Source organism: Palaemon carinicauda, chromosome 14 (genome assembly GCF_036898095.1).
Source record: "Palaemon carinicauda isolate YSFRI2023 chromosome 14, ASM3689809v2, whole genome shotgun sequence".
Classification (NCBI taxonomy): Eukaryota; Metazoa; Arthropoda; class Malacostraca; order Decapoda; family Palaemonidae; genus Palaemon; species Palaemon carinicauda.
In genome coordinates, this window is record NC_090738.1 from 43,461,553 (window position 1) to 43,488,728 (window position 27,176).

Below are 27,176 nucleotides of genomic sequence, written 5' to 3' on the forward strand. Positions count from 1 at the left end.
TAAGGCAGTTGTCAAGGTGCCATACAACAATATCGTCCATCTGGATCCCACAGTCAGCGTGGGACCGACAGACCGCATGTCCGCAAGGCTGTTGAAGGACGGCCGCGCAGGCTGTCATCCGGCAACGGACCACCTGTAAAAGGAATAGTCCATGAGCATCTACTAGTTTCTCTATAAGGGGTCCCGGAGGGTCCGGGACCTGCCAGTTAATAAAATAAATGTATAGCCTTAGACTAAACATGCAGAGAACTGAGACTATTCCAAGAGCAATCCGGCAGAGCCGGGGATGAAAAAGGATGCAAAAAACAGTGATGGATAATTATAATCATAACTAGTTCCGGGGCCCCCGGGGCCGGGGAACAGGGTTGGTAAAGTAAACTTAAAGTAAACTTAAAGTAACTTGAAGTAAACTTAAAGTAACTTAAGATACATCCTTAAAATACATAAATAGAGAACTCCAATTATGATCTAAAACTAATGTCTGTAATGAATAGGGCTCCCGGAGGGAGGATATTAATCAAAACTGTGTCAGTGTCAACAGATCTTGTAGTTAAGAGCCCGGAGACTCCGATGTCTGATGACGGGAGGGTACAACGGGAGAGCGCGGGGGGAGCCAATGGAACCCCCACTACCCTACCGGAGGTACCGGGACGAAGGTAATGATTCATGTAGAATATAATATAATGATATGGGATATTAATAAGTCCTATGCGGACGATAATAGCAGGAGGTACCGTAGGTGGGGACACTCCTAATATAAGTGCTCATTCTTACAACCATAGCTAAAAGCAAGGTTACACCAAGGTGCAGTTATACCGACTAATCACGTGTGATAGTCCCCGGTGGTCCCGGCCCTCCCCCTCCCCCGACCGATGGCCAATCGGGGCGACGGGAGGGGGGGAAACGAAACCGCCCGGTATGAATGAATGAGACTAAGTCACACCCCGTGGGTACACTCAGTCCTCAATATGTCGGAACGTTGAGGGAAGACTGAGGAACAAGCATACTTGACCCGTATGTCATAACCAACAACCATCGAGTGAGAGGAAGGGTGTACACTGGAGGAGGGGGGGGATGGAATAGCCTCCCCAACCTGTGGGGGGGGGGGGGGTTATGGTACCGGGGAATCACCAGTGCGTAGTGGTAGACAGGGCTACCAACTGGAGATCCCCTCAACATGACATGAAAATCCCAAAAATATGATCATAACGGAGTAAAGCAATAAATATAATATTAATGCACAAATACATAAAAATAATTAATGAATTAAAAGCGAAATCACGTAAGTAAGGTTAGGCATGCAGAAATAACATGGCGAGAGAGGGACTCAGGTGAGTGGTAAGGGAGGAAGCATGACGCCTTCAGCAGATGGAAAGCAGGGGTACCAACCTAGTTAATGAAGCGGTAAGTACCGAAATAACATGTCAAAAACATGACGCCATCAAATAAAGCAGGGGTACCAACCTAGTTACTGAGCGGTAGACCGAACAGTAAAAACAACAAAATACGCGAGAGTCCCACTCGAACCAAATGTAAAACTAGGTGGAGCGTAATAAAACTAAAAGGTTTAATAATAATAAGTGAGATGGTCGCCTTTAACGCTCCTAGAACTAGCGAAACAATCTCAATGGTGACGCTATCCACCAACATGCACGAATGCAGGCATACCAACATAACCTACTCCTGATGAAACGCTAACACTGATATCATAGGATAACATAAAATAAATGCTATATGAAAGCATAAAGTCGGTGTACTATATAAATATAAGGAAAAAACTCCTAAAAGTTCGAACGAATATTAATGACGGACGAACTAACGAGAAAAAGGGCAGAGACGAAAGTAAGAACGGGGACGCCGCTCATATAAAACACTTCTCAATTAATAAAAACAAAGGTTACACTGCCCAATCTCGCTAAAACTCATGGATAAAGTACTTAACTTCGATGGGGTATCTTGGGAATCGGCCATCGAGAGAAAGTTGATGATAAATCCAATGGTAAACACGAGAAAAAACACGTTGGACTTATACGTATTAGGTGCTAGAAAGGAGTGATGGGCAAGCGTATATACATGTGTATATATATATATATATATATATATATATATATATATATATATATATATATATATATATACTATTTTTGGGTGAGATGGCCATGTTGTCCTGATGGAAGGTTCCTATAGGTAGATTTTCCAAGGGATATTTGGCTACAGTGGTATTCCAGGAGAATTAACCGTTAGGTCTCCAGAATTCCAACTCCTGGTGCGAATATCCTTAAAATTTCTCTTAAGGATATCGCATAATATCAGGTTACGTATATCTTGATACGACACATAGCAATCTTCACCCCGAATAGTGTTATCACTTCTAGGGGGAAAGTGGCAAAAATAGAAGGGGAGTCGTTATCAAGGTACCCTTCCTCACGTACTACTATTGAGTATATAGATGGCGCTGTATCCAAGATGGCGCTTATTCCTTGTAGCGTTTAACATGGTGCAACAGATAAAGTAATTTCGGGAGGGATTCTGCCAAGGCCTTTTCTATAGAAAAGGAGGGCGGTTCCATCAGGACAACATGGCCATCTCACCCAAAAATAGATTTTTCGCTTCGCTCAAAATCCGTTTTTGGGGCTCAAGCCATGTTGTTCTGATGGCAGCTTACCAGAGAATTACTAGAAAGTACTGTATCTGTGGATCTTTTAAAGTGCCTCAACCTTGGGACAAATTTTCCTATGGTCATCCACACCATTGAGACATATGACGTTACCGTTATACATCATTACTGCTAATTATAAACAATGTTAGTACTTCCTGCCCCCTGAAGGGAAGAGTCATAATAGACGTAGGAGAGGAGTATCAAGGTTTGCATATAATGCATGAACAAACATAGCATCAACTACATACAGGAGTCTCACGACTTGTATATTGTGTTGAGCTACAGTATTAGATAGTTATACAAGAGTCTCACTGTTTGTATAACGTACTGGAATATAACATTACTAGATAATGTTTATATCTCATATAGGAACAAAGGTATTAGCTATACATATTGTTCATAAGTAAATACAGTATATGCAGTTTTATTTAGGGTAAGAAAACTCGGGTTTATATTTTCATTAAAATCAATTGTATCGCAAAATAAGATGCAAATACACATTGACAGTTGTTTATTGGCAATAAATGACCAACATAAGGTAACACATATGACATAAATGTTAATATATGTAATGAAAAACATACCAATCAATCATAACACAAACTTTTTGTTTTAACCAGAAGGGGAAAATATTAATGCCAACACACGGCACAAGTGTTATCTATATGTTTCTTCACCTCAAATAATTTGAACAGTCCTTAGTGTCACCATGGTGACACTCAATTCACAAGTATTGCACAGAGAGGTGTCAACACCTTCACCCGACAAATTGATCGTCCCAATCAATTCACTGTTCATCGCAGCACTAGACGACATGTTTTAGTACACTACCTGCCGCCACCACGTAATACTTGAGTTCATGCACTTGCTTCGCATAATGCTTGTAGAACACTCTGGATGACTTCCATCCAGTGTATGAGCGAAGACACTCCAAGTCCATATGCTGAAAAAAGTTCAGTGAGGAAGCAAATTTCCTTGGATCATGACATGCGGGTGTACTGTCAGGATCCGCTCTGCGAATAAAATAGGTGATCTTCATCCTCAGTTGTTTTAGGGATAAATTTGATCCTGAAGTTTCTCCTTTATAGAGCTGTCCTCCCCTGAAGTCTGAAGTTCTTCAAAGATAGACCTTTACACACTCCACTGGACACAGCGAGACATCTTCCTTCAGAGGGCAGATTCTCCAGGAACCCCATCTCTTGGTGGGTAGCTCGTTCTTAGCGAGAAAGGTTGGATCAGGAAAAAGATTCAGTTCTCCCACTTCTGTGAACTGAATATGGCCCTCATCACTGGATAGGGCCACTATTTCACTAACTCTGGCTATAGAAAACAGGAAAATGAGTTTTTGAGTCAAGTCCTTCAGGGAGCAATCTTCATTGTTCACTGTTGAAGAATAATGTAGGACCTTGTCCAAGGACCATGAAATGGGCTTCGGAGGGGCTGCAGGCCTAAGTCTAGCACATGCCTTAGGGATCTTGTTAAAGATTTCATTCGACAGGTCTACATGGAAGGCATATAGTAGAGGTATAGTCAGAGCCGACTTACATGTAGTTATCGTGTTGACTGCCAGACCTTGCCTATGTAGGTGGATAAAGAAGGACAGACAGAAGTCCATTGAGATTTCTTTTGGTCCTTTTGCTTTGACGAAAGCAACCCACTCTTACCAAGATGATTCATATTGTCTTCTGGTTGACTTAGACTTATATTCTTCTAAGAAGTCTATACTGCCTTTTGATATCCCAAATCTTTTCTTTACTGCTAAGGAGAGAAAATCATGAGATGAAGGTTTTGGGTTCTCTGTGATGAAGCGAAGACAGTCGACTTCTGGACATGTTGAGACAGTGCTGGATCTAGAAGAGGGACTGAGGCTGGTCCAATACTAGAGGGAACCAGTTGCTCTTTGGCCACTTGGGAGCCACTAGATCTGCCGTTTCCCGAAAGGATCTCAGCTTGTTGAGGACCTTCATTAAGAGATTGGTCGGAGGGAACAGGTAGATCCAGTTCCATCCGCTAGAGGGTCATTGTATGGGGCCATATAACGAGGTAACTTCTTGTTGTCGCTCGTCGCAAAGAGGTCGATCTGCAGTTCCAGGACTTAATGTAAGATGAAGGAGAATGAGTCTGCGTCTAGGGACCATTCTGACTCTATTAGCGTGAGCCTAGATAGAGCGTCCGCCGTCACATTGTGGAACCCTTGAAGGTGAACTGCTGACAGAAGCCATCTCTTCTTTTCCGCCAGGCGGAAGATGGACAAAATCACTTGGTTGATTTGGGGCAATCTCGAGCCTAGACGATTCAGACATCTCATTATCACCTCGCTGTCCAGGATCAGTCTGATATGGGCTGATCTGTGAGGGGAGAGTTTCTTCAGCGTCAAAAAGACTTCCATGGCCTCCAAAATGTTGATGAGGAAAGTCTTAAATAGAGAAGACCAGGTCCCTTGGACTTTCCGTTGATGGGAGTGACCTCCCCATCCTTCCTTCGAGGCATCCGTGTGGATGGTGACTGATGGCGGAGGTGTTTGCAAGGGCACGGTCCTCTTTAAGTTCTTGGCCTTCGACCATGGCTTGAGAAGTGATCGTAGTAGGGTCGGTATCGGTCTTCTTAGATCTCTTCAAGCGTTTGATGTGTATCTTCTCCAGACTCCTGACACATCTTTTAGCTGTGCTCTTAGCACTGGGCCTGTCACTGATGCAAACTGGAGAGAACCCAGTACTCTTTCTCTGTTGGCGTCTTGAGATCCTGTCGGATTTCAGTAGTCTCTTGATAGATTCTGCTATCTCTCTCCTCTTCCCTAGGGGAATGGAGAGACGGTGTGACTTTAAGTTCCAATGGATTCCGAGCCATTGAAACTCTTGAACTGGAGATAGTCGAGACTTCTTGATGTTGATCTTGAATCCCAGATGTTCCAGGAACTGGATCACTTTCTTGGATGCTTGCATACACTCCATCCTGGATGCTGCCCACACCAGCCAGTTGTCCAGGTACGCTACTACCTGGACACCTTCTAGGCCTAGTTGTAGAACGACTGCGTCTGCAAGTTTCGTGAAAATCCTTGGGGCTATGTTTAGTCCAAAGGGCGTGGCTCTGAAGACGTACTTCTTCTGTAGTCTGAATCCTAGGTAGGAGGAGAGGGGTCGGTTGACTGGAATATGCCAGTAAGCATCTGCCAGGTCTATCGAGACTGTGTACGCCCCTTTCGGTAGCAGGGTCCTTATGTGTTGAAGGGTTAACATCCTGAACTTGTTGTTTTCTATGAACTTGTTGACAAGGCAATGACTTTGAGTTTGTCTGACTCCTTCTTGGGAACACAGAACAGCCTTCCTTGGAATTTGATGGACTTTGCCCTCCTTATCACCCGCTTGCTCAATAGTTCTAGGGTATATTCTTCCAGTACAGGGGTGGAGTGTTGGAAGAATTGAGGAAATGGTGGTGGAGCCTCGCTCCAGCTCCATCCAAGTCCGTTCTCGATTAGGCTGTGGGCCCAAGGATCGAAAGTCCAACGATCCTGAAATTGTTGGAGCCTCCCTCCTACCTGAAGCAACTCATTGCTTCTGCTTTCCGGAGAATTTACCTCCTTGACCGCGTCCTCCCTTACCACCTTTACCTCTTGGGGGGTATCTAGAGGAGACCCGTTTAGACCCTCTACCCTTGGGACGACGGTAGTGGTCTGCCTCTCGAACGCTGGGTTGAACGCTGGTGACAGGGCAACCAGCTGCTGAGGCACCATCTAGTAGGTTGTTGGGGGTTTAGCCACCATCTGGGGAATCGCAGTCATGGCAACTGTGGGATGTTGTTGTTGTTGTCTGGCAGGTCGAGAGGGTAACCTAGGTCTTTTTGTCTTCATCTTAGGCTGGGGACCCTCATCCGGAGAAGACTTCCTCTTTGCTGACATGCCCCACTTCTGGAGAAGGTTTCTATTCTCCGTTGCAGCCTTGTCTATAACTTCCTTGACCGCTTCACTCGAGAAGAAGTCCTTACACCAGATATTGGAAGCTATCAGCTTCCTGGGTTCGTGCTTTACTGCTGTGGAAGCAAACACGAACTCCCTACATGCTCTTCTGGCTTTGATAAAGCCATACAAGTCCTTGACCAAGGTAGCCATATGCATCTTGGCCATGACCATGTTCATATCTGGGGTTTTGTTAATGTCTGCCGTCATCTCTAGACAGTTTTGCAGAGATAGAGATGTTGCCAGTCTTTCTTTTGTCTCTTGCTCCCTACACAAGAGAAAGTCAGACAGTTTAGGGAGATTTTCGCTGAACTGATGTCCAGCGATATCTGCCTCCAACTTCCCAACTGAGAAGGTAAGGTGGACTTCCTTCCAGTCCTTATCTTCCATGGGCAGGGCTAGAGATAATGGTCTACACTCGTCGAGTGTAGGGCAAGGTTTGCCTGCCTCTATTGCCTTAACTACAGCTTTAAAAACCTTTGACATAAATGGAAAGGCTATCGAAGCTGGAGCAAGAAAGGTGGGATGCTTCTTGCTAAGGGCTGACACTTTGAAGTTAGTGTAGCCCATCTGCTTCAGGCTACTTGACAAAAGGGCCTGAACTTTATCATGGTCAAAAACTATGACCTCCTTAGGTTCCGTCTCTTCCTTCGATGCTGGTTCCAGCTTCAGAAGGACGAAGCAGTCTGGGTAGGATTCAAAACTAGGCCAAAACTCAACATCTTCAATAGGAACGGTCCCCAACTTCTCTGAGATAAAGATCTTGCCATTAGTAATTGGCATGTACTCTCCATACCTCCAGGGATTAATCTCAGAGCAGGTTGGGAGGTCTTGAACCCTGAGTCTCTTGTGAGACCCACGGGATGCGAGTTGGGCAATTCGCCTTTCCAATTTCGCCTCCCTTTCTTTGCCTTGTTTGCGAAGACTCTCCATCAACGCCGTGAGATTGGCCAGTGACTGTCTCACGTCATCTGATGGAGGGGCAGAAGATGTAGAGGGTAACAGCTCTCGAGCCGAAACTGACGGAAGGGACTACAATTCAACATCCTCACCTTCTTCAGGAGTCAAGGTGGACTCCTCCTCGAGACCTTTCGCTAGAGGGTCCTTCTCGGTGTACGAAGATACCTCAGACTTCCTCTCCTCTTGATGGATGTCAATGCCTTGCATTGCGTCGGTGACGTCCGTCTCTACGGCAATCTGGATGCAAGGGATCTCAGGTCGTGGCTGGGGTATGACAGCTTCCATACCCACTTTTGGGAACAGCAAGATGCACATCTGTTCCTTCGGAAGGTACGGTCCAGTGGCGTTCTTCTGAAAGCCATGAACCCATCTGCGCAGCTTCTCTCGTGCTGCATCCCTTGACTCCGCTGACTTGGGGTCATCAAAAGCCTCGGTAACCAAGGCCTTGCAAATCTACCAGTCCTGGGGGTCACAGTACCGAAAAGGTCCCTTGGAAGTGATGCAGGAGGCATCAGCTCTGCACTCTACATGGCCACAGAAGTCTTTGCTCCTGACATTGCAGAAGACTACTTGGCACTTCAGTTGGTCCTCCTGTAAAGAGGGGAAAATTAAATGAGTATGCAGTAGTTTATCTCACCCGATAAACAAATATATAAAATATTACTATTAATATTTTAAACATTATAGCTTAGGATAGACAAGCTAGAAAGGAACTGGGAAAAACACGTACTTGTGTTTCCTGTCCAGCTAATTGCTGTGACCTCCCCCAAAACTAAAACCCAGAGTCTTACTATTCAGGAAACCCGAGGGAAAGGCCTAACCCGTAGGGGTAAAGAAGTGTAACTTAACACTAACCTTTCCCAAGGTTTTAATAATGTAGGGTAAGTTGTTAACTGTGTATTTAACTGTGTGTTGAAAGAAATCATTCTTCCAATGTATGATTGGTCTCAACAATAGACTATGTAAGGATACACAGGGTATGTTGGAAATAACTACTGTATAACAATATACTATAGTTTTCTGTTTGCAGTATAATATATACTGCAAATATACTGGCTACTGTATAATCCTATACTGTAGTTTAGCCTGCATGTTGCCGGCTAGGCTAGCCCCTGGCGACACGATCCCGCCGGCTTCTCGCCAGCTGGATTAGTACCTGGCGGCATCGGCCCAGCCGGCATGTTGCCGGTCGGTAATAGCTGGGAAAGTCGTTCAGCTAACTAAATAACACATGCGTTATGAACGACAGCGCCCATGGCACCTCCGGTGAAGGCGAAGCTCCAACTCTTAAAATTACTCTAATTTCACTGTGAGGCAGGAGTTAAAAATTATACACGGTAAAGATCAAATACTCAACTTTCCAGAGGCAGAAGAGGCTGGAGATTGCATGTTAAATCCTTAAAATCGAGCACAACGTCAAAGCAACAAGGGAAAACCACCGTGCGAAACTGCTACGAATATAGGAATAAGCGCCTTCTTGGATACAGCGCCATCTAGATACTCAATAGTAGTACGGGAGGAAGGGTACCTTGATAACGGCTCCCATTCTATTTTTGCCACTTTCTCCCTCGAAGCGAAATTGCTATTCGGGGTCAATATTGCTATGTGTCGTATCGAGATATACGTCCCCTGATATTAAGGAATATCCTTAAGAGAAATTTTAAGGATATTCGTACCAGGAGTTAGAATTCTGGAGACCTAACGGTTAATTCTCTGGGAATATCACTGTAGCCAAATATCCCTTAGAAAGCTACTCTAGGAACCTTCCATCAGGATGACATGGCTTGAGCCCAAATATATATATATATATATATATATATATATATATATATATATATATATATATATATATATATATATATATATATATATATATATATATATATATATAATGTATCTATATCTATAAATAAAAATTTAAATATATATATATATATATATATATATATATATATATATATATATATATATATATATATATATATATATATATATATATATATATATATATATATATATATATACAAATATAAACATATACAGTGGAACCTCTACACACGAACGTATCTACATCTGAATTTTCCAACATCCGAAGTAAAATTCGAGCAAATTTTTGACTCTACACCCGAATTTTATTTCGACACACGAAGTAAACATTACGCCATTGAGCGTCGAGTGCTCAGTTCTCTATTCTTGTGTGTATCGTGTGGTTGTCCTCTGTTTGGTCTGTTATTAACAGTGCTTATTTTCTTCCTTTTCTCACATTTCCTTTTTGATTTTACCTATAATCATGGTGCCTAAGAAGCTAAGTTTCAGTACAGGAAGAAGGCAATTCTTTTATTAGAATTGAAGCAAGAAATTATAGAAAAACATGAGAGCAGTGTGCATGTGAGTGATACTCTCACATTTCCTTTTTGATTTTACATATAATCATGGTGCCTAAGAGGCCAAGTTTCAGTACAGGAAGAAGGCAATTCTTTTATTAGAATTGAAGCAAGAAATTATATAAAAACATGAGAGCAGTGTGCATGTGAGTGATACTGTACCTGTATGGCTAACCAATATGGCCGGAATAGGCCTATGATCTCGAGGATCATCAAGCTGAAGGCAGCCATTACAGCAAATAACCATCGAAGGGGATCACTATTATTACAAGACATCTTAGCAATACCCTGGAAGAGATAGAACGCCTTTAGTTGATAGGGATAAAGGACAAAGAGATTGTTGGCAACGATCATTTGTGAGTAGGGCCAGCGTGATGAACAGTAAGAAAGAAAAAAGTGAAGCAAAGAAAACCATGATAGCATTAACAAGCTCTTTTAAATAAGACTTCTCTCTTTTTCTGTTTCTCTCTAAACATAGTATTAACATGTTCTTTAAATAAAATCTCTCTCTCTCTCTCTCTCTCTCTCTCTCTCTCTCTCTCTCTCTCTCTCTCTCTCTCGTTCTTCTTCGCTGTTATAGTGTTAGATACGTCTATTATTTTTTTTCCGAGAGAGAGAGAGAGAGAGAGAGATTAAACAAAAATGTGTTTAGAGTACATATGATTTTTAACAGCGTCAACGAGTTGAAAAACAATTAAATGTAACTAAGAAAATAATAACAGCTAATCTGAATTCCTTTAATAACTAAAACAAATATTGATACAAACACACTCGTGTGCTTATGCACAAACACACACACAGGTGCAAGAATTGCTACGCAATAAGAGAGACGGTCGGGGAGGAGGTAGAGATGGTGACTGCGATAACATACCGTAACTCGTCCCTGAAAGAGATGAAAATAAAAAATTAAAAGAAAAAAAATGTAAAAAATATGAAATAAAAAAAAAAAAATTAGCTAAGTTATAATAAAATTTCCTTAGTGTAAGTTACGGTATGTTATCGCAGTCACCATCTCTACCTCCTCGCCGATCGTGTCTCCTCGTGCATGTGTGTGTGTTTGCGCATACGCACACGAGTGTGTTTGTATCAATATTTGTTTTAATTAATAAAGGAATTCAGATTCGCTGATATTGTTTTTTTAGTTACATTTAACTGTCTTTCAACTCGTTAACGCTGTTAAAAATCGTATGTACACAGCACATTTTTGTTTAATCTCTCATTTTTGTTTAATCTCTCTCTCTCTCTCTCTCTCTCTCTCTCTCTCTCTCTCTCTCTCTCTCTCTCTCTCTCTCTCACAGAAAAAATTAATAGAAGTCTCTAACACTAACAGTGAAGAAGAACAAGAGAGAGAGAGAGAGAGAGAGAGAGAGAGAGAGAGAGAGAGAGAGAGAGAGAGAGAGAGAGAGAGAGAGAGAGAGAGCGAGAGAGAGAGAGAGAGTATTTATTTAAAGAACATGTTAACACCATGTCTACCTTCTCGCCGATTGTCCGTCTCCTCCAGGCGTAGCAAATCCTACACCTGCGTTGGCCTGTCTCTAAGGTAAAGTGGCAATAAAACACATTTTTTATTTATTATTTCATTATAATTATCTTTTTTACATGCTTCTTTCATATTATGCAGTTATGTTATTGTTATGTGTAATTATGTGTTGCCATTTATTAAGGATTTATTATGGGTTTTTAGGCTGAGGAACGAATTAAATGAATTACCATGTATTCTTATGGGAAAATTCGTTTCTACATCCGAACATTTTCTACGTCCGAAGTTGGTTGTGGAACGAATTAAATTCGTATGTAGAGGTACCACTGTGTGTATATATATATATATATATATATATATATATATATATATATATATATATATATATATATATATATATATATATATATATATATATATGTATACACATCTATATATATACATCTATATATATATATATATATATATATATATATATATATATATATATATATATACCAAGGCACTTCCCCAATTTTGTGGGGCAGCCGACATCCAACAAATAATAAAAAAGGGACCTCTCCTCTCTATGTTCCTCCCAGTCTGACAAGGGACTCAACCGAGTTTGGCTGGTACTATTAGGGTGCCACAGCCCACCCTCACCCGTTATCCAACACAGATGAAGCTTCATATATATATATATATATATATATATATATATATATATATATATATATATATATATATATATATATATATATATATATATATATATATATATATATTCAAATAAGCCATGAATATTTTTGATACATTAATGTCTGGATTCTCTTAACGACCTCGGGATCAGAGCCCCAGGCGAAATCACACAAAGACAAGAGCTTGGCTCCGGCCGGGAATCGAACCCTGGTCGGCAAGCTTGTACAGACAGTGACTAACCCACTTTCTTCGTGGCCAAGTGGGTTAGTCACTGTCTGTACAAGCTTGCCGACCAGGGTTCGATTCCCGGCCGGAGCCAAGCTCTTGTCTTTGTGGGATTTCGCCTGGGGCTCTGATCCCGAGGTCGTTAAGAGAATCCAGACATTAATGTATCAAAAATATTTATGGCTTATTTGAATATATATATATATATATATATATATATATATATATATATATATATATATATATATATATATATATATATATATATATATATATATATATGGTTTTTCGGAGTGTTTTCGAGACCATGAAGGCTTCTGCTTCTTTCTCATCGATTGAGTACCATTTCCTTTTTTGGTGGAGAATTTTGGGTCTCCCCCTGGTGTTTATGTGCTATGCATCTGTTAATTGACCTAGGCCAATGCAGGGCCAAAACCAGTGGCTCATGTGTCCAAATTCCTCAGTATTATATATTAATTCTTATCTCATCTTTTACAAGTGTGTTAAATATAATTTTCTACTAGTATTATATATTAATTCTTATCTCATCTTTTACAAGTGTGTTAAATATAATTTTCTACATCTGTGGTATGATTATGAGATAGACTTTTGCCCATTTTTGTATGCTTGTCTTTCATCTGTCTTGACTTGAGCTAACCCCTGACGCTTTGCCCTTGGCCAAGACTGGCTATTATTTACAAATCCACCCTTTTACCACGGAACCACAAGGTTCTCGTGAGGCCGCCACTCCTACCTCGTTATTGCTACGTCATAGTGGGGAGCTGCAGCCATGAAGGTACCCTATGGGAGCAGTGAATTGTGTTTTACAGACGTCTTTGGGTGACAGTATTTCACTTATCCACTTAGCCTTAGTGTCTTGTTAGGCCACACTGGTTGTGGGGACTTGTTCTGTGTCTACACTCTGTTGATCTCTTAGAACAAAATCAACCTTGTTCTAATAGTGACAGGTAGACCTTCCTTTCGTGTCGTCTTACGCATTTGCTAGGCTTCCTTTCTTAGTTTCTGGTATGCTGGCAGCCAGTTTTGAGGATTCATTCTTTGTGACGATTTACTGTAGATCCCTTGGAACAACATTTGCTGGTTCTAATACTACAGTTAGGTCATCCTGTCCTATTACTTTACCATTTTCTAAGTCTCCCTCCCCTCCATTTCCCTTCCCCTTGCCTTGCTAGTCTTGACCTGTTTGCTGTGGAACCTAGTTTCCTTCCAGTCCAGGTTTCCCTAACATCTGAGGAATCCTTAGTTGCTACATAGATGGACAGGATAGCTTGTGGGTCATCTAGTCTTGACTCGGTGGGCGAGTGATTGATCCTACTTTGTCACCTTAGAGACTACCTTTGGGCGGTCTAGCTGTCACTTTCCCCTTCCTAGTTAAGCCACAAATTTTTTCACGGTCCATGGAACTACAATTCCTTTACCTAGTCTGCATTCCCTAGCATCTGAGCATTCCTCAACCGCTATATAAGCTAGACTAGCCGTTACAGTGGGTTTTTTGATGGCCTAACACTGTCTAGGCAATGAAACTAGAACCCCCTCCTTTGCTGCCTTAGCAGTTGCTTGCTTTCTGACTTCAGCTCCTTATCATGGGCTATGTATCGCTTGCTGTGGGGTCTTGATTCCTTTGCCTAAACAGAAGCTCCCAGGCCGAAGTACTTACCATTTGGCCATACTTCCAGTCCTGTCGGCTTGAGTTTTTCTAGCCTTGGATGTGAGCAGGTTAGGGGTACCCCTCTCTCTTTTCATTAGAAGAGAGCCTCCCACCTTACCACCCTAGCTACAGCCTTAGGCTAGTCACCTGCGTCTATTCCCTTCCTCCGTATTTGAAAAACATTAGCCTCTAAAGTTGGTCTATTGGATGCCTCTTGCTGTCAGGATTTCCCTTGAATTTACGAATTCATGGTATCCTGGCCGTGTTATACGCCTCAATTTATTTTAAAGGGCTACTCCCCTTTCTCATGATTTAATGTTAACAGCTATGTTTCTTGGCAAATTCATTTATTAACTGCCTTCTGATTAGCCTGTGTCTTTTCTCTTACACGTGGTCTGTTTCTAAGTAGGACAATGCCACTGCTGCGTTGTATCGACGTATCTAAGGGTAATGAAAGGTCAGTCCATAGAACCATGATTGCGAGGAGTAGCTGCCACCTTAGGCATGGCTGCTGACACCTCAGGTGCCGCCGTGGCCGGCTTAGGCAGGATGGTATGTAAATTTACCACCTTAGGTTGTCTAATTCTAATAGACTGACTTTGGGGGAAATGGTGTTCTGTTGATGAGAATCTTTCTCCCTCCACACAGTAGGAATTCTTATGAAATTTTATAGGTAGCAGGTTGGACAGCACACCAGCCACCCATTGAGATACTACCGCTAGAGAGTTCTGGGGTCCTTTGACTGCCCAGAGAGTACTTCACTGGATCCTTCTCTCTGGTTGCGTTTCACTTTCCCTTTGCCTAAACATACACCGAATAGTCTGGCATATTCTTTACAGATTCTCTCTGTCCTCATACACCTGACAACACTGAGATTACCAAACAATTCTTTTTCACCCAAGGGGTTAACTACTGCACTGTAATTGTTCAGTAGCTACTTGCCTCTTGGTAAGGATAGACGAGACTCGTTAGCTATGGTAAGCAGTTCTTCTGGGAGTACAATCCAAAATCAAACCATTGTTCTCTAGTCTTGGGTAGTGCCATAGCCTCATTACAATGGTCTTCGACTGTCTTGGGTTAGAGTTCTCTTGCTTGAGGGTACACTCAGGCACACTATTCAATCTAATTTCTCTTCTTCTTGTTTTGTTATAGCTTTTATAGTTTATATAGGATATATTTATCTTAATGTTGTCACTGTTCTTAAAATATTTCATTTTCCTTGTTTCCTTTCCTCACTGGGCTATTTTCTTGGAATGCTTTTCTAACTAGGGTTGTAGCTTAGGAAGTAATAATAAAAACAATAATAATTCTGAGCTGCTTGGGATGAGCTTTCTTTGTAGTATAGCTTTAGCAATAACTAGAGCAGGTAGAAATTTTTAGATTATAGAAAATTTTTGGAGGTTTTCTTTAAAAAAATTTCCTGTGTAACAAAAGATATGCCAAATATTTTGATGCACAGTTTGTACTCATTAAGAATTTTCTATCTTTACAGGTTGCTGAAGACAAGGAGTGTGCTATGGTAACCTGCACGAGGAGGGTCAAGTTGCCTTGTGGCCACAAGATGCAAAAGGTTGCTTTGCCATTTGGGAATCTACAAACTACAGCCTGTGCAAAGACCTGATTTACACGGGTTCCCACACTACCAACGTCTCCCAGGACGATAAAGCGTGGGGTCAGAAGACCATTAGGCGTTAGGTGAGAGGCTTCAAAAAGAGCTCTCAACAAGGTCCCCCTTACCTATCTTTGATGGAACTTAAGAACCTCCTCTTCCCCAAGGGCGATGTGACTGCTGTTTTTGGTCACCAGATACCGACAGTCCAACTTCCGCCATTACAACTAGATCAGGCAGATCATGAAGTTTGGAATGCATTTCAGGTGATGAGCATGGATGCCGACAACATGTCCATGACCTCTTCTGTGACGTCATAGCAAGAGAGGATCCTGCTGACTACGGAAGCCTCTGATGAGTCCCTAGATGTCCATCAGGTAAGTACAGCTCCTAGTACTTCTTTGGCTCAGACCCCCATTTCCCGGATCTGCCACCCTTGCCTTTACTTCTACTCCTGTTCCTATTCCGAATACATCTTTGCTCCCTGGTCACTTGGAGTTTATGGCATCCATGAAGGAATTCATGGAAAATATCCATGCTGAACATAAAAGAGCTCAAGCGTCCTTAGATTCAAAAGAGGCTTTTCAGCAGGCACCTAAGTCCAAGGCTCCACCAGCTTCAAGTCTTTCAGATTGTTCGGCGAAGAATTCTTGGCATTAGGCAGAGCATATGGCTCTGAGTGAGGGATACCGCCACATTGGAGAAGGCATGGGATCTAAGCCTGTCTCTGACTTAGAATTCTACCCCTCAATTGATTGCTATCTTTGCTGTTAAGTACGGCTGAACTCTGAAGCGTCCATGAGGGATGATACAATCACCAAGGAAACTATCATCCTAGACCACAGCAAGGTTCATACCTTATTGGTAAAGGAGCTAAGTTTGGCCAAGTTTACTAACACTCAATATTCTGCTTATGGCAGGAAGCAGGCTACATTTATAGCTCTGAAGGATAGTGTTTTTCCCTTCGCCTCAAAAAGTTAAGAGGCTGTGAAGAAGGCAATAACTGAAGGTAGATCACTGTCAGTGCTAGATGAGTGCAAACTTGTCTCTCTAGCCCCTCCTTATGACTCGGAGAGTTGGGAAGATGTCCAACACACCTTTACAGTCAGGAAACTGGATAGGGACATAGGAAGCAAGCAATTCCATGAAAAGTTGCCAAGAATTCCAAATTCTTGTAGAAAGCAGAATTGGCAGCCAAAGAAAAACTGTCTTCTTTGTCTCTTTACTTAATTTACTTAAACGGCTGCTTTTCCAGTCCCATACAGCAGGGAACCCTACTTTTTACAGGACCTCCACTGTCATTTTATCTTGTTCGTTCAGAGTACTCAACATTTCATATCACGTATTGCTCATTTACTGTTAAATCCTCACTGTCAAACAACTCACAAAATAAGGAAGTCTACTGTTTCCTCTTGAAAGTTTTCAATCATTCAGATGTCTCACGGAAGCTTATTGTATAGTCTAGGGGCCACATATTTAAACCTGGATAGGTACGGTGGGTCGTCCGCGACCCCGAGCGTCAAAAAAAAACAGGTTTTTCTCACGAGACTCACCTCCGTGACTGAATTTGTGGGTGATCGACCTGCAGTAGGTGTCTCGCCTACACGCTCTAGTAGTGTCCAGATGTGCATTGCTGTAGCTGTACTCCTTCCCCGATTTCTGAGACGTGTCGGGGTCGAGCGCGACCGAGTTTACCCTTCTAAGGTAATTTGCATAATTATCAAAGTTATTACGTATTATGAAATTGTCGTAGAATGGTGCAACTTGTATAGGTTATCAGTTGTGGAAAGTCTTGGTGGATTGTTTGGCTACCATGTGCATGATTTTTTTTTTAGTTAAAATGTCGTTCATCACCACGAGGACCATTTTACCGCGAGTGCCCCTTTTTCATTTTTTATCATTTTTTTGCCAAGTCATTTTTCCGTAAGATATTGCCGAATAGTGTCGTAAAACTTTTGCTTTTTTAGTGTTGGAAAGTGTGTCTAGATGATCTGGCTACCCATACGTGACTTTGTTTTTGTTAGATACGACGTAGTTATTGGTATATTGGGTATTTAACTGCGGTTGCCAATTTCTGTTTTTTTCCAATATTTGTGAAAATTTACTACGTAGTAAGGAATTGCCGTATATTATTGATTTTTTTTCATGTTTATGTGTTAGAAAGTGTGCCTTGATGGTTGGGCTAACACGTGCATGTCTTTTTTTTTATCTGAGATGCCGTATATTAGAATGTTGGGCATTTTACCGCGAGTGCCCCTTTTTTCATTTTTTTTCATTTTTTTGCCAAGTCATTTTTCCGTAAGATATTGCCAAATAGTGTCGTAAAACTTTTGCTTTTTTAGTGTTGGAAAGTATGTCTAGATGATCTGGCTACCCATGCGTGACTTTGTTTTTGTCAGATACGACGTAGTTATTGGTATATTGGGTATTTAACTGCGGTTGCCAATTTCTGTTTTTTTTCAATATTTGTAAAAATTTACTACGTAGTAAGGAATTGCCGTATATTATTGATTTTTTTTTTCATGTTTATGTGTTAGAAAGTATGCCTTGATGGTTGGGCTAACACGTGCAGGTTTTTTTGTTTTATCTGAGATGCCGTATATTAGAATGTTAGGCATTTTTCCGCGAGTGCCCCTTTTTATTTGTTTTGCATTTTTTTGCTTAGTCATGTTACCGTAAGGAATTGGCAAGTAGTGTCGCAAAACTTATATTTTTATAGTGTTAGAAAGTGTTTCTAGTTGATCTGGCTACCCATGCCTATCTTTTTTTTAGCCAGATATGGCGTATATATAGGTATGTGTTCGATTTTCCTGTGATTGCCATTTTTTCGTTTTTTCCCATTTCTTTCAAAATTACTACGTACTAAGGAACTATCACAGAGTAATGATTCATTTAGATGTTTATTTGTCGGAAAATGTGCCTTGATGGTTTGCCTAGCACGTGACTGAATTTTTTTTTTCTGAAATGCCGTATATTAGAATGTTAGCCATTTTTCCGCGAGTTCCCCTTTTTATTTGTTTTGCATTTTTTTGTTTAGTCATGTTACCGTAAGGAATTGGCAAGTAGTGTCGCAAAACTTATATTTTTATAGTGTTAGAAAGTGTTTCTAGTTGATCTGGCTACCCATGCCTATCTTTTTTTTAGCCAGATATGGCGTATATATAGGTATGTGTTCGATTTTCCTGTGATTGCCATTTTTTCGTTTTTTCCCATTTCTTTCAAAATTACTACGTACTAAGGAACTATCACAGAGTAATGATTCATTTAGATGTTTATTTGTCGGAAAATGTGCCTTGATGGTTTGCCTAGTACGTGGCTGAAATTTTTTTTTTTTTCTGAAATGCCGTATATTAGAATGTTGGCCATTTTTCCGCGAGTGCCCCTTTTTATTTGTTTTGCATTCTTTTGCTTAGTCATGTTACCGTAAGGAATTGGCAAGTAGTGTCGCAAAACTTGTATTTTTATAGTGTTGGAAAGTGTTTCTAGATGATCTGGCTACCCATGCCTATCTTTATTTTTAGCCAGCTATGGCGTATATATAGGTATGTGTTCGATTTTCCTGCGATTGCCACTTTTTCGTTTTTTCCCATTTCTTTCAAAATTACTACGTACTAAGGAACTATAACAGAGTAATGATTCCTCTAGATGTTTATTTGTCGGAAAATTTTGTTTACTTCTTTTTTGATTGAATATCATCAAATTTTTTTAGCTAAAATATTATATTGTTTTACATTTTTTTTTTCGATTTTATTTCCCTTCAAAAAATTTTTTTTTGGGTCAGAATTTTAATTTTATAGTCGTAAAATAATCGACAATTATCCAGCAACCCACCATACAATTTTTATGCATATCCAAGAATAATTAGATTAGTAAATAACACCTTGAAATTGACATACCCTTCCTACATTTCAAGTGGCAGATTAGGGAGTCTGAGTCAGTGTGGTTGGCGGCCATTTTGTGGACATATCCGAAGCGTAAGTTGCCCTATCTATATATATTCTTGTTCCCTATAGAATTTGTGATATTTTGGTATATTTTTACCTGCATAAATATCATATTATATATTAAATATATGTATTTTTTTACGAAATTTCTAAGTACTCAAAAAATTACCTTTAGATATGGCCCCTGATATAAATGTAATTTACAAAATAATAAAGATTTTTTTACATATTTCTATTCTAGGATAACATATGTTTGTTCCCTAAAAAAATTAGCCACTTCCTATTTCATTTGGGTACCCAAAAAAATTCATGAAATTTGGACAAATATTTTTGGCCAAAAAAAGTTACCCTTTTTTTCTCATTTCAGATCTTCACCTCCATGGGTCTGACTTCATCCAAAATACATCAAGATGTGTCCTAAACATTAAAGAATCAATTCCTAAAAGGATTTGTGTATATATGTATAAACTTTTTTTTATGAATTTTTATGTGAGGTCTTTTTTTCTACTTAATTTTTTAAAATATTTATAATAAATAGTTTTTCTGCAGATGAGTAGTATTTCTCTTTACAGTTGTTTTAAGCATTCATTGAAGTTTTTTTTGGCAAAAGAAAAAAGGAGGTTACTGCAAAAACTGATTTTTCAAGAATTTTTTTTGGCGTCGGGGTCGCGCGCGTCTGAGTATACCCTTAAAGGGGTGTCCGAGGAGCGTACCTATCCAGGGTTAAAGGCTCTGGACCCTACAGTACACATATATCTAGGTTCCAATACTTTGAAACCATCTGTGACTATTCTCGTGTCAGCACGATTTGTTGGCTGTGCAATATGTAGCAATTCTCTTCAGTAGATTAGAAGACAGGTTCTGAAAACTTAGTAGGTTATTTTATCTATCTTAAATTCAATTCTCGCTTTGATCAGCATCCAGTGTAAATCAATTAGTATAGGGGTGATCGTTTCTCTAGGTGGGCCACCTTTTATCAGTCTTGCTTCTCTGTTTAATATGTTTTGTAATTTCTTAAGTTGTAGTCGTACTTTTAGTAAATTGTAATAGATGGAGTTGCAGTAGTCAATCCCGGTAATAACACTTGTAATAGATGGAGTTGCAGTAGTCAATCCTGGTAATACCACTGTTTATCACAAGTATCTTCACAGAATTTCCATCCAGGTACTTTTTTATAAAAGCAATATTTCTTAGATGATAACCAGCAGTTTTTATTACATTGTTTATTTGGGCATTGAGAGACAGGTTGCAGTAAAGAAATACACCTATATCACAAACTTTAATAGATATCAGCACTGGGTCATTATTTATGTTCATTTGAATATCACCTAAGCTTCTCAATGTGTTTCTCTTTCCCACCACCATGAACTCAGTTTTGTTTTCATTTAATTTTAGTTGTTTAATTGTCATCCATTCTCTAGCTCTATCAAGGATTTGGTTTAGAGTTTCAGTAGTGTCATCTATATCATTTATGGAGAAGTAAAATTGTGTGTCATCCGCAAATAGTTTGAACTTCACACCATGCCTTTGTAGTATTTTCGATAGACCGATAGTATAGATGCAGAATAAGATTGGGCCAAGTACACTCCCCTGGGTTACCCCTCTGTTTAAAGGTTTATATGATGAATTAAAAGGTTTATATAATGAATTAGAGTTTCCAATTTGCACACAGTAATTTCTACCAACCAAGTAGTCTTTCAGGTATTCGAAAGCTTGATCTTCAATGCTGATACACCGTAGATCATTTAGTAGCAGTTCATGCACAACTGTATCAAAGGCGCACTGAGATCGGGTAATATTAAAATACCACGTTTATTTTCATCCATCATTTCCAGCATATCATTTACAACAGAGCAGATGGCTGTATCCATAGAGTATAGTTTTCTGTAAGCAGATTAATTGTCTCACCAGTCCTATTTGGAAATGCTGATTAGGAACTACTCAAAGCAGACCTCTTCCCAGTTATGGCTAAGACTTATCTGGCTACCTCCAAAGGAATCTGCATGCTTTCTTTTTAGCCAGAAGAGCCAGCATAGAGCATGTCCTAGCCGCAGCCAATATTAGGCATGAGCCTAAAAAGTTGATTGACTTTAACATCTGGGGGAAAGACCTCTTTCCTCAGGTGGTCAAGGAGATAATGAACAGGGCGGCTCAGGAGAATGAGAGCCTTATGCAAAAGTGGAGTATGTCTTCTAAGAGGAAATTTACCCCCAGAGCAGGACATCAACCTAAAAGCAAGAAGACTAAGAGACCTTTTAAGGTCAGGAAAACCTTTCCTGCCACAACAGCCTGTTGCCATGATCCCCCAGATTGTGTAAACAGTTCCCAGCAGTATGTGACACAGTCTCCAGCCTTCAACTCAGTCTATGAAAGGGCCACCACGACATTTCAACCAGTCAGCGCTTAAGTGAAAAATGCTAGTGCCAGAGGAAGGTCTGGAAGGGGCGGTCAATCTAGGGGCCGAGGAAATGAGGTAAATCCTATACAGAGGAAGGTCCTTCAAAACAATAATGAGGGGCTTCAGGTAGGGGGAAGAATATCTTTTCAGGGATCAATGGAAGTTCAATCCTTTGGCTCACAGCATAGTTTTAAAAGGACTAGGCTGGAAATGGAGACTGTTTTTTCTCTATATGTTCTACTATTGAATCTACTATAGTTGATTAAAAAATTTTGTAAGGAACTGAAGTTAGACACACAGGTTTGTAGTTGCCAGGCTATTCTTTCTGTCTCTTCTTGTAGATTAGAGGAACATTACCTAGTTTCCATTCTTGTGGTACCTGTCTTTTGTTGGCCGTCTTTCGAAAAATTTTGTAATAGTGTGGGGTTAATTCTTCTTCTAGTTCCATAATCTCTCTTGGATGAATACCATCTGGACCTGGAGCCTTAGACTTACTGAGTCCTTTTATTTTCTTTTTGAGATCATTCATTGTAAAGGTGATTCTATTTACTAGTTGTGGCCCTTCATAATTAATAGTGAATACAGTTATGAAATATGTATTCATCATTTCAGCTATTTCCAAATTATTTGTTATAAGATTACCCTCCAAGTCTTTTATGTGTGCTTGTGTGTATATGTGTGTGTTTAGGAATACAAAACAAAGAACCACAATACTGAACTATGTAAGTAATTCATCCATGCAAAACAATATGAAGATAAAATATAAATAAAATGAATGATTACAAAAGCAACACTGGACACGTGCAATGAAAGCTGAAGATGAAAATGTAAGCATTGCCAAAATTTGGTTCCATTGCAAAAAAGATATATGATTAGTTGTTGTAATGATTCTTATAAAAACTGAAATTTAGTACATGTAGGCCAATTTACAGTACAGTATATATGATTATCTCATTTCACTGCACAACATATTATAATGCACACTGAACTTTAAATGAAAAGTAACACTACAGTTTCAATATAAAACTAGAATTAGAAAAAAATAAAAAGAATTGCACTATACCTTCAATTCACGTTGTTCTCGAAAGTCTTGGTTAAGAGGGTGTTTTAAGGAAGACTGATTTTCAGTTAACTTTCTGTCTAAAAGCTCTTTAGGTACACCTTTTGAATGTGAATCCTGATTGACTTGAGTCTCTCTTTTTTCAATTTCAGCAGAATTTAAATCTGAATCATCTCCAACTGATTTTGCTTCATGTTTTTCCACAGCTGAATTGATAGGATATGTGGTGTTTTGAGAGGAGTGAGATAACATCCCTGAATCGACCTGATGAGGGATTGCTGAAGACGAATTGCTGCCTTCATCATCAAGAGGATAGGAGCGCTTCTTACCTTTTTTACGATCACTGAAGAGAATAAAACCATATGATATTTCAATAGGTTAACATACAGTATGCTGCTACATTTTATTTATCAAAATCATATGATATACAGTAAAACACACATATGAGAACAAAACATTTACAGTGCAGCATTAAAAAATTCAAGGTTTTCCCCACTAATATCTAGAAAAGATTTCAAAATTTAGTTTTAAAAATTTAGGATTTGATACTTCATAATCAATTTCCTTATCATATACAGTATTTTAATTTTCACAATAAAACAACACAATACCACCAAATGTACACCTCATGAGGAAATTGGAGTTCATAATCCATTTATATTCTTTTTATTAGATTTAGTGTTCAATCAATATGATTCCTTACATATTCTATCCAACATGTATAAAGCTATCATAGGCTTCACTGGGAAAATGCTCTGCTCTGAACATTTCAAGACTATTATAAATTGACAGGACTTTCTACTTTCGGCCATTCATGAACAATCTTATATTAAGGATTTCTTTTTTGTACCAATCAATCAAATCAAAGTTCATAATTTTTACCATTAGTCATTATGTGGACACATTCTGTTAGAACAAGACAAAGCAACATTGACTTTACATATAATAAGATATTCAGAACTAGAAACAATATAGAATAGAAAAAGTAAAACTGTATAAGACAGTTCAGTATCTAAAAATACAAAACTACCGTAATTAAAAATCCAATCAATCTCATATAGCACTATCTTCTTTGTTAAATTTGTAAAAAAAACCAGCATGAAAATCACACAGCCAAAACAATCTAAGTGAACGGAACAACAAAACATTTTGCATTATATAGTGAAAGAGCTGTTACTGGCAAGATTTTTTTTTATACAAATACCACTATCTTGCATTCAACACCATGTCAAGGTGTTAATATATATATTAAATATAATAATATATACATCATTAACGAATAGAATCACTTATTACTTGCTGATGGGTCATTCAAAACTCATCCATCAAGTCATATTAGGGGTGTTGCTGATACTCTTAATTTTAGAAGGAATCAGTCCTTGAATAGGATCTTGGCAGCAGCTTGGTGGCATAGCAGATCAGTATTTACCAAACACTACTTGAAGGAGACCTGATTTTCTTATAAAGATTATTGGGTCTTAGATCCTATGGTAGCTCCAGGTTGTTACGATTCATGAGTCATAGTAGTTTTTTTTTTTAACTATAACTAATAAGAATTTAACACTAGCAATTTATGTATGGGAAATGAATATAAAAAGCTTGTTTTGTATATATGTTTGTTCACACATTTGTTTACAAGAAAAATGTATTGTGTTTTCCCCTTTGCAATCATTGACACAAATCAATACGCATGAAGTTTCAAAAACGGCAATAGGATAGAGGGCAGAAAAAAAAAAAAAAAACACTAGAAAGACGAGTTGGAGATATTATTCATGGCATGGGTTTACAGCTGATCAAATGATGCTAGTACACTGCCTTTGGGCTCGAAGACGTGACAGAATGGGATGGGAAATTTTGGGGGGGGCTCAGGCCATGTCATCCTGATGGGAGGTTCCTTTAAGTAGCTTCCTAGGGTATATTTGACTACAGTGATATTCCCAGAGAATTTACCTTAAGGTCTCCAGAATTGTAACTCCTGGCGCAAATATCTCTAAAGTTTCCCTTTAAGGATATCGCATACAGTAATATCAGAGGACGTATTCTTGAGACGCCACATAGCAATCTTCACCCCACATAGCGTTTACGCTTAGAGGGGGAAAGTGGCAAAAAACGAAGGGGAGCCGTTAATAAGGTACCCTTCCTCCGTTACTATTTGAGTATCTAGATGGCACCATCATCGCCGCCATGTTTATTCCTTTTTCTCGGTCGGTAATTTTCCCGGTTGCTCTCTCGTTATTGGATTATTTTGGATTTATCATGCAATTTCCACCCTCTTCTGCCTCTGGAAAGTTGAGTATTTGATCTTTACATTGTATAAATGTAGCTCTTGCCTCTTTGTGAAATTAAATCAAATTAAATTAACTTATGGAAGAGCTGTTGCCTGAACCGGAGGTGTCGTGGGCGCTGTCGTTCGTAACGCATGAGTTATTTAGTTACAGTAGTCAGAATGACTTCCCGGTATAAATAGCATAAAATAATGATAACTATTTAGTCTACATTGCTAGGAGCTATTTATATTATGCCGATAGTATTCGTAATACTTTCGGCGATTTAGGTAACCGAACCTTGCTTACGCTAGGCTTCCTAGCCTAAGCGTTTAAGTTTACTTTCATACATGATAAGATAGACATTCCTAGTGTTATAAAATTTAAATGAAGCCTTTTAGGCAATTTATACATGTGAGATATATTGAATGCATATAAAAATTTCCTCTTCTAAAGATAGTATACGAGAGAGTTTCGGTGATTTAGGTAGTCGATTCTCGCTGCCACTGGGCTACTAGCCTAGTGGCTTTAGTATACTTTCATACATCTTCCCCGGTTGCCCTCGCGTATCCTTTTATCAATTCAGGCGGAGACAGATATCTCCTAGAATTATCATATAAAGCGATACTCGTCTCAAGTGGAGATTTAAGGGTAATCCCTCCTTCCCTCGAGTGTAGCCTTAAGCTACAACCCTAGTCAGTCGTGCCTCGAGTTGTCATTCAGGCAGGACTAGGCTAGGGTTTTCTGTCCCTTCCCTTAACCGCAGATGGCAGGTTTTGCGTTTTGGTCAGAACCTCAGAGTAGATAGTCTTATGGTGGCAGCAGTCCGGCAGGGTGAATATTCATTCCCCTGTCGGATTACGCTGCCGGCATAGGAGGCTAGACCTCCCTAGACCACACCTGAAGGCCTTATATGATATTGCTACCTTCTCCCTGTGGTCTAGTTCACTAGTCCTGTGTTTGCAGACCCTAGGCTGAAGAATAGACATTCTTCTGCTGCCTAGGATGGCGCCGGCACTGGAACTCTGTTTCTCTCTTGTTTAGGGGTGGCGGCAAGATTGCTGCCGGCCCCTTAACTGTATTGGCAGACCCTAGGCTGGAGAATAGATATTCTCCTGCCGCCTAGGATGGCGCAAATACTTGAACAGAGTTTCTTTAAGGTGTGGTAGGACCAGCAACCCTGCCGGCTCCTTCCACACCTCATACAGGACCCTTTCCCCGCCCGCCCCCCACCTCTGTCCTTTAGTGAGGCCTAGCCATCGCAACCCTTTGGCCGTTGTCCTACAATCTCACCGCTTGCCGGCAGGTTGTAGGGCCGGCTTGGGCCTCTGCTTGTAGTGGCCTAGTCGATCAGCTTTCCCTTATGGACGCAAGGCTCCGGGAGTGCTGTGTCGGCAGAGGATCCCTTTACTGTAGAGTGTTCTTCAGTCCTCTCTTGGACTGCCTTTTTGGGCTCAAGCCATGACGTCCTGATGGACGTTTCCTTTTTGGTAGCTTCCTTGGGTATATGACTACTAGGATATTAACAGAGAATTAAACCACAGGTTATCACAGAATTCTTACTTCTGGAGCGAGTATCCTAAAGGTTTCCCTTTAAGACATTGTATATCAACAGGGGACGCATGTATTAACACGCCACATAGCTATCTGCACCCCATAAAGAGTTAACACTTCGATATGGAGGGGCGCAGAATAACTGGGGAGCCGTTCCACAGCTACACTCGTCCGTGGCTACTTTTGGTACTCGAAACGTAAACAAACGGGCGCCATTGCTAAATGACGTCACGTCCGTCCCCATCCTTCTTTTAGTAGCTTGCCTTGCTAAGACGGATTTCCCCTTGTGCTTTTTTATCGGCTTGCATCTTCGTAATGTCGCTACCTTCAGCCTCGCCTT

The 27,176-nt window shown here is 40.0% G+C and overlaps 1 protein-coding gene across 3 annotated transcripts in view; it reads right to left on the reverse strand.

Moving 5' to 3' along the window:
- LOC137653558 (centromere-associated protein E-like) overlaps nucleotides 1–27,176 on the reverse strand; it is an 892,913-nt gene that overhangs the window by 259,727 nt on the left and 606,010 nt on the right. For 2 of the 3 annotated variants that reach the window (XM_068387056.1, XM_068387055.1), the window contains exons 30-31: nucleotides 23,022–23,361; nucleotides 10,118–10,243 (exon numbers count right to left, since the gene is read on the reverse strand). In XM_068387056.1, the coding sequence (XP_068243157.1) occupies nucleotides 10,118–10,243; nucleotides 23,022–23,361 (466 nt within the window). The remainder of the gene's footprint in view (nucleotides 1–10,117; nucleotides 10,244–23,021; nucleotides 23,362–27,176) is intronic. The other variant, XM_068387057.1, reaches the window with a different exon arrangement.